Source organism: Otolemur garnettii, unplaced genomic scaffold (genome assembly GCF_000181295.1).
Source record: "Otolemur garnettii isolate 467f Iridium unplaced genomic scaffold, OtoGar3 scaffold00213, whole genome shotgun sequence".
NCBI classification, from domain to species: domain Eukaryota; kingdom Metazoa; phylum Chordata; class Mammalia; order Primates; family Galagidae; genus Otolemur; species Otolemur garnettii.
The window spans coordinates 384,365-392,621 of NW_003852608.1; the positions used below are offsets into that span (position 1 = coordinate 384,365).

Here is an 8,257-nt window from a genome sequence, read left to right on the forward strand (position 1 = left end):
ATTTCTATGTCTTTTCAATACACTACTTGTAAGTCTTGGTGCTCTAAAATTAATTTCTAGACAGATTTAAACACCCTTAATCACTTAAAAGAACTCCTCCTACTGTTTTCCTGGATTAATGTTAATTGTTATAACATAAGTATTTCATGTATGAAGAATTAGAATTTAGAATTTCATTTATGTAGACAAAACCAGAACATAAGCCATGTCGCTCAACATTCAATAATGTCTTACATGCAATTAAAATTGTGGTAAGGAGCAGTGCTTATACCTGTAATCCTAGCACTTTAGGAGGCTGAGGATGGCCTGAGGTCAGGAACTTATGATCAGCCCGGGCAACACAGAGAGACCCAGTCGCTACAAAAAAAGTAAAACCTAAGTCAGGCATGGTAGTGTACACTTGCAGTCCTAGCTACTAGGGAGGCTGCGGCAGGAGGATCACACTTGAGTCCAGGAGTTTGCGGTTACGGTGAGCTATGATCTGACCACTGTATACCAGTGGCCTGGATGAGAGAGCTAGAGCCTGTGTCTAAAATAAATACATACATATTTTTAAAATGCCAAGTGATCAATATAAAAATCATCATTGACTTAGGTCATAAATATCAAAGATCAATTCTGCTATGCTTCCTCACTGTTGTTTAGGGAACAAGATTCCCTACTTTAGACCAGAGGAGAAAGCACAGTACAGTATTTAAAATAATTCTGTGTGCGTTCTGCTCCCCCCTTTCCCATCTCCAAGATAGCAGTTATGTTCTGTTTCAAAAAGCACACACTGGGCGGCGCCTGTGGCTCAAAGGAGTAGGGCACTGGCCCCATATACCGGAGGTGGTGAGTTCAAACGCGGCCCTGCCCCCCCCCCCCCGAAAAACTGCAACAAAACAAAACAAAAAGCATACATTTCAGCCCTCATGAGTGATTGGCAGGACAACCGCCGTTTAATACTTGTTGACTGAGTGGAAGGAACACAAAGCAATTATCTAACACCAGCGAAACAAAAGAATGTCGCCTTCAAGCTGAAGGAAAAACAGACCCGCCCATACCGCCACCAGGATGCAGCTTTCCTTGCACGTTAGCAGAGGCAGCCCACCACCCTGCGGAGGTGGCGATGCACTACAGGTGCTGGCACTGCCACGCGAGCCGCACTCCAAGAACACAAAGTGCAGCCTTCTGGAGCTTGTCCTGCCCCTGCCTGACGTCCAGCTCTGCGTCTCCACCCCACCGTCGCTGAGAAAAGTCACTTAAGACCCCCTGTTAAATCGGTGGCTTCCTGGGACCTGCCCCTAAGTTTCTGATCAGTGGGTTGCAGACTAGGAAATTAGATTTATTATTAATATTAACTAATATTCTAACTATCAATATTCTAACTATCTAACAAAACAAATCACCTTTGTTTCACTCACAAAATTAAGGCAATTATTTTTCTACAGTGACTTTATCTCTAAGTTAACTCTGGAATATGTGACTGGTTGATAGACCAAATGCTACTGAGTTCCTTGAGGACAGAAGCCACAGATACTGCTCATGTGTCTATGCGCTCAGACTCATACCTTCCTTGTCAGGACTGAGGTGAGTACTGGCTTTGAAGGCGAAGACCACAGAGCCACCCCGAACTTCAGAACTGTTCTGGCCACGGGAGCCAGACTACTCCCTGGACACCAGGGCCAGGACCACGACCTCCCGCCTCTGAGATGAGGTCAGGGAGCTGAGGAAGCCGGAACAATGGTCTTCTCATCAGACAAGTAAAAAGGAAAAAGATAAAATCGGGGAGGGCCTTTTCTTTTCCTTCAACAGGATATATATTACAAGCTGTTCTAGGCAAGGAAAACAGACCAGATCCGAATTTTTACGCCTAGTCTCACCAAACTGCAAGCCCTAACCACAGAGGGGGCGCAAGAGGCGCCCGTCCGCCTTGTCCGTCAGAGCCCAAAGGCGTCTGGCGAGTAACAGCTAACTTCTTAGCAGTTAGTCAACCACAGAGGTGGGCGCAAGAGGCGCCCGTCTGCCTTGTCCGTCAGAGCCCACTGGCGTCTAGCGAGTAACAGCAAACTTCTTAGAAGAGTTAGTCTTCAGCCACTCGTGACCTAATGAAAGCCGTCCGGGCCAAAACGATAGTGAGAGCTTGACTGAGGACCCTTGGGACTTCACTAGTTTTCTCCTCGCGGAAAGGCAAGGGCTCCTGATAACATAACACTACACAAAGAGAGAAAATCGCTTGCAGAAAGTCCCCTCCCAGGTGGGCGTGCAGCTCCGGTACCCTCAAGTCCGTAACCGGACCCTGCGCCCGGCGTCTGGCGCAAGCGCATTACTGCCCGGCGGCTGGAGCCGGAAGCTGAGGGCGGAGCAACAGCTAGTCACGTGGGGCCGCCGCCCGCCGGACCATTTCCCTACTTGGACTTGGGCTACCCGGCCCCGCCCCTTGCTGCGCGCTGGCCTGTGCCGAAGCCAAGCTACAGGACAGACGCAACCATCTGCGGAAAGGAAGGGGGAGAAACTTGGTGCACTGCGAGAAGAGTTACCCAAAACACGGAGACTCAGCAGCGTGACCCAACGAACCTTCCTATACGCCTCTATGTTCTAAGTCGCCAGCTTTACACTTCCTCCCAGTGCACATGGCCAATATTGCGCCCGCTGACCACACTTCCCTCCCTGCCCCTCTTTCATTAAGCCAGGCCCACGCTGCTAGCCGAGAATGGTGGCCAGCCTTCCTTCCGGTTTGCCCAGCGGAGGGCGGAAGTGTTGGTTTTCAGCGGCTCCCGCAGTAGGACAGTGTAAGCGGCAGCGAGGGTGTCGCTGAAGTACTCGGATTCTCGTGGCTGTGCAGGGTGAGTGGTGGTCGCGGTTGGGCGCGTGAGACCCATCCCGGGGGCCCATCTTCACGAGGCGGCTGGGAGGGCAGCGGGACTCCGCAGCGGGCTCCCGGCGCCAGGAGCCTACCTGGGCATGTGTACCGGCCAGATCCCTACCTCCGAGCTCAAGGGCCAGCTCTTAAGACCTAAGACCACGGCCGAAAGTGGTCCAGACGCGAGATTCGCTCCTGTGCCCAAAGTTGGAGCTCGAGAGATGTGGTTTAATTCGCTGGCGCCTTGAGCTTGGGAGACTGCCGGGCCCGCGAAACCCGAGCAGCCCTGCATAGCTGACTCCGATACTATGTTTAGTTTCTAACGTAAACTTGCTCGATTCAAGAGAGTTTGCAAAGCAAAATCCTTAGCCCAGTATTCCCCCCCGCGCAGCTGTTGTTGCAGTTGTGTGGCTGCATTTAGTAGGAATAACCAACTTAAATTTGGAAGTTTCTCAGCTCAGCATCAGAACCTTTTCTTTAAGTGATAACTTGGACAAAAAGGAATGCAGGGTTTCGATTTGCAGCTCAAGAAAGAACTCCCCAAATACAGTACCTTGACTTCTTTGGGTGGAGACTTTGTGCTCAGTCAATTCGCCAAAGAAATGTTTTATTCTAAAGTAGTTTAGGAGGTATATGAGAGTATATATCAATTCTTTAGAGACCAGTGGGTTCGGTTGAGATTTTAACTTCTTCAGTGCAAAGTTTTTTATCTAAAATTGAAGAATGCGAATATTTCTTAAAATTACTGGTATTAAATAGCTTTATAGTCGGGAAGGCTCTTGATAAACCTTAATCAGAGTAGCATTTTGTTTTCAAAAGCAAGGCTTTTGTTAAGCCTTACAACTAATTGGTCTTTGTCAAGAGGGAAGGAAGTTTTTGGGTGTGGCAGTCTGAGATAAAACAAACCTACCTTCACCCAGAAGTCTGAGTAAGAAATGACAACTTGCTTTAGTTGGAGAGGAAGCATCAGTTTGAAAATACACTTTTTAAAAACCATAGTTAGCACCAAAAATTTCTTATACTTTGGTTTTTAAAAAACACATTGATTAAATGAGATGCAAGATTCGGTCACACTATGCAGTTTCTCAGATGGGAGTTTTTAAATTAAAGAATATATTATAGTCCTTAGAGAATTATAAAATGAATGTTCTGTAGAAAAAGTTGCTAGACTATTTTACTTTTATCACAACTCTATAACTGCTAGACTCTAGGATTAGTGCCATTTTATAATGAAACCACCAGTTTCTAGAGACTTTGAAAAATCTGGTTGCTCATGGTGTGTGGGGAGAACCTCTGTGAGGACTTCTGTCTTCTATTTCTCCCACTTCTTAATCCAATCTAACATCTTTATTACATTCTTTATATTCCTCCTTTTGTTAGAGCCATTAATGATTTTCCTATTTCTTCAAGCTAAAAATAAAATCACAAATTCATTGCTCCCCAGACTCCCTTCCCCTGAATTAAAAGGTTATGCTTCTTTAGATCTGTACATTGAATCTTTGTCATTCACTTTCTCATGCATCTGAAATCCTCATGTATTTTGCAAAAAGCCGGCTTTGTAAGTCTCCCTCCTTTCAAGTTCCATACAACAAACACCCCTTCACACCAAGGATCTTTCATTAAATCCTTCAAAAGTAAAGACTCAACATTATGATTGAAGAACCTCATAATTTGGAAATCTTAGGTGTTACCTGGAGAGTTTCCCATCTTAAAGATATTTACAGTGATGTATGAAATATTTTAAATTTTATTTTACCGTAGCTTTCTAAACTTAACACAAGAGCTGTGCATTTGCTGAAGGCTGGTTACATGAAGAGTAAACAGCCTCACACTTATTTGAGGGGAGGTCAAATGGACAGTAACCCAGCCAAGAGGACAAGGATAGTATCAAAAGTGATCTGCTCCTTGATGTCACAGCAGTGGCTCTGATTTCATTTCCTCCACCAGTGTTTATTCCGCCTGTGCTTTTGGTATGTTAATTAAAAACCACAGTTGCCTTAGTTTGGAACAATGAATGTGAAGCTGAAATCGTTATTGCTGAAAGGCTGCAGTTTCTGGTGGGAGATAAACTCATAGGTCAGAATCCAGCCTCCTTAAAAAAATAAAGACCCAGGTCGTAACTTGCCCGACATCACACTATCCGTTTTTGATAGAATTAACTAAACTTGTTAGAATTAAGACTAACACTTAAATCTCTTGATTCTAGTGGTGTCTTGTAGCTTCTAAATGGTAGATAGCACATGAGGTTTTTCAAGGTCTCCCCCACCCCCAATCTTTTAACTATTCATAGTGATCTTTTCTGAACTCAGTATTTGATAATCGTGTTCCATCTTAGGAGTTATTTTTCATTATTGTGCCACATTGTTTTAACTTTAGAGTCATGCCTCTGGAATGAAAACTCTGACTCATTTCATATGTTGAACCAATCATCTCATTTCTTATAGTTGCCTCCCCAACTATATTTTAAGCTCCTTGAAATAAGTCACACGCCTTAACATTTCAAAGTAATATTCAACAGTAATGGTGTTTGATACATGTTAATGTAGTAACTCTGGTTGATAAGATGAAGTACAGAAGAGTTCTATATGAAACCATTGGCAATACTGACCCTCCCCCAAGCCACACCTTTTTTTAAACTTCTGAGTACTATTTTAGAATGGATTTACAAATTTAAGAAATGCATGATTAAAAGAATAGAAAATTCATCAGAATTCAAAAATTATATATTACTTGACAGGCAAAACTAAGCATATTGGAAAGGTATTAGAGGACTCGTCACCAAATTTAGTAATAGGAGATTTTGTAGATTGAAAAATCACATGTGTCAGCCATTTGACCTATTATGCTCATCAGTTTCTTTGTTCTTTAAATAGCTGACATTGCTGCATCAAAATGTTGTCACATCAAACAGACTATATTTAAAGATGTCCTTTGGCTCTCACAGGCATGACATGCCTAACATATTCAGGACAGAGACTAGTAAATGTGTTCTTCATTGGGTCTTTACCACACACCCCAAGTACCTAAGCACATTTAAGAGATGGAGGAATAATATACTTTATAACTCCTTGTTTTTAGGACATTTATGATAGAGGAGAAAAGTATAACTAAGTAGTTTATGTAATAACACAATTTACTACCCCCCAAAAGGTGTTACAGAATGAAAATAGCATTGGTGAATGGCTTAAATAAATCATGAAAGGCAACCTCCTAAAAGATGATTAAAGTAGTCTAGGAAACTTGGGGAGAGTATATATCACAACTTCTGTGCCATGTAGGGTATATCTTTCCAACAACACATTCTAGTGGGTCACCATAGAGTTATGTTGGACGGGCTGGAATTTGTGACTACTGTTTGCGAAATTTCCTACTAAAACCTAAAAACTGATTGAGCTTAAAAAAATTTGAGGCAGAGCTTTTTCTAATTATTTTCATAATTATATTCAGTCTGGGTGATGTGGTTATGATGAAGGAAAAAAATGTAAGAAATAACTTTTTAAACGTGTAGGAAACATTATATTCTTAGGGTCACTCTGGAGTGCTGAGGTCTAGGTAGTAGTTCATTCTTTGCAGTCCACAGATTTATTTTTAGAACAACAGCATAGTGTTATGCCACATCATAGCTAAATGTTGTTTTCAGAACGTAAGCATTAAAATTGTTATCCTGGTCACAGTGAAATCAGTAGTGCCTATTTTAGACCTGCCTGGAAGAATATAACTCAATACAGTGTCTTACTCTTGCGGTGCTTAGAAGTTTTGCAGACTACCATCTCCACCTCAGCTCTGAAGGATGGTACAGTAGAATTTTATTATCTGTTGATTGTGGGATTTTTAACTTCAAATTGTTAGAGTCTTTTATTAAAGATTGAGTACGGCAAGGAAGATTGCCTTTTCATTTTAGGCATTGTTAGACATTTGTTTTATTTTTAACTTAAATTTTACAGGGGTAATTTAGGTTATTGTTAGGTTGCTGAGGTAGTTTCTTCATCTCTCAAGATGTTTTCTAAAGCTTTTAAAACTAAATGGCCTTAAAAACTTTCGCTCTGATTTCTCTTTAGCAGTCTTAGGCACTTCAGGTGTTTAGTGTCACATACAAGAAGCTAGTTTGGATAGAGTGCAGTGTCTACAAACCATAGATGAATTAACTTCCATTTTTTATACTTTTCCGTTAGCCTTGCAGCAAAGGTTGGCTGAAGTACTTTGAGCCCAGCCAGAAGTCAGAGTAGGATAAGAAATGTGAGTTAGATGTGGTAGAACGGTATTTAGCAGTAGAGATTAGGAGATGAAGACCTGTGTTCCCTCAGTTTGTCTGTCTTCCTTCCTGCTTCTTCACCTTGTTGGCCACCATAGGATGACCTGGCGAGATGAGGTGAAGTCTGGTGGACCTCTTAAAGAATTCGTATTCCTCAATACTCCCATGGTACTAAGTGTGGAACCTGGCACTTCTCCCAGGCACTTACGTTTTTTGCTGCTTGTTTTTTTATTGTTATCAAACTGGCAGATTTAGTTATCACTTGTTGTTAGGCTGTCTAGCAGCACTGGGGGTATGTAATCTTGTTGGCATACTGAGAGCTTTGAATTAATGTTGTAGTTTGGAATTTGAAATTAATGATGTACTGTGTGTAAAATGTTACAACTACAAGGGTGAGTGAACCCAAAGCATGGGTCCGATTTTTCTCTTTTATTTTGATGCGTGAATAATGGTTAGTTAAGAAAGATTTTTATCAGGTGCTGTTATCCTGCTGAAACTACATCTCTGGGTAGCTCAGACATGTCAAGAACATTGATTGTTACTTCTGTTAATCATTCAAACTTAAGTGATCTTAGTTGTTGATTTGGTTTTCCGGTGTTTCCTTTCCTAATTAGGATTTAACCACCACCATGGCTAGTAAAAGGACAAAGACCAAGACCACCAAGAAGCGCCCTCAGCGCGCAACATCCAACGTTTTTGCCATGTTTGACCAGTCACAGATTCAGGAATTCAAAGAGGCCTTCAACATGATTGATCAGAACAGAGATGGTTTCATTGACAAGGAAGACTTGCATGATATGCTTGCCTCACTGGGTAATGCTCAGTTTTAATACTAATGCATTACAGAATTTCCATAATGTTCTTCACATTATTTCATGAATCTTAAAGCTCTGTGAAGCCTGTCTAATGAGTCAGCTAAGGTTTAGATGCAGTCTGGAGCAGTGTTTTCCACTACGCTACCTGCAGGTTCCTGGCCCTATCTCAGGATTGGGCTGGAGGCTGTGTGTATGTCTGTGTTTGTGTAGAAAAACACTGATCTTGGCTCGGCACCTGTGGCTTAAGTGGCTAAGGCGCCAGCCACATACACCTAAGGTGGCGGGTTCGAATCCAGCCCAGGCCTGCCAAACGATGGCTGCAACCAAAAAAATAGCCGGGTGTTGTGG

At 42.5% G+C, this 8,257-nt stretch overlaps 1 protein-coding gene across 1 annotated transcript in view; it reads left to right on the top strand.

Moving 5' to 3' along the window:
- The first annotated feature begins 2,594 nt into the window (after positions 1–2,594).
- The window catches only part of LOC100948786 (myosin regulatory light polypeptide 9-like), an 8,594-nt gene continuing 2,931 nt past the window's right edge, over positions 2,595–8,257 (top strand). The window contains exons 1-2 of the mRNA XM_012812641.2: positions 2,595–2,825; positions 7,709–7,907. Coding sequence (XP_012668095.1) covers positions 7,724–7,907 — 184 coding nt within the window. The 5' untranslated portion in view covers positions 2,595–2,825; positions 7,709–7,723. The remainder of the gene's footprint in view (positions 2,826–7,708; positions 7,908–8,257) is intronic.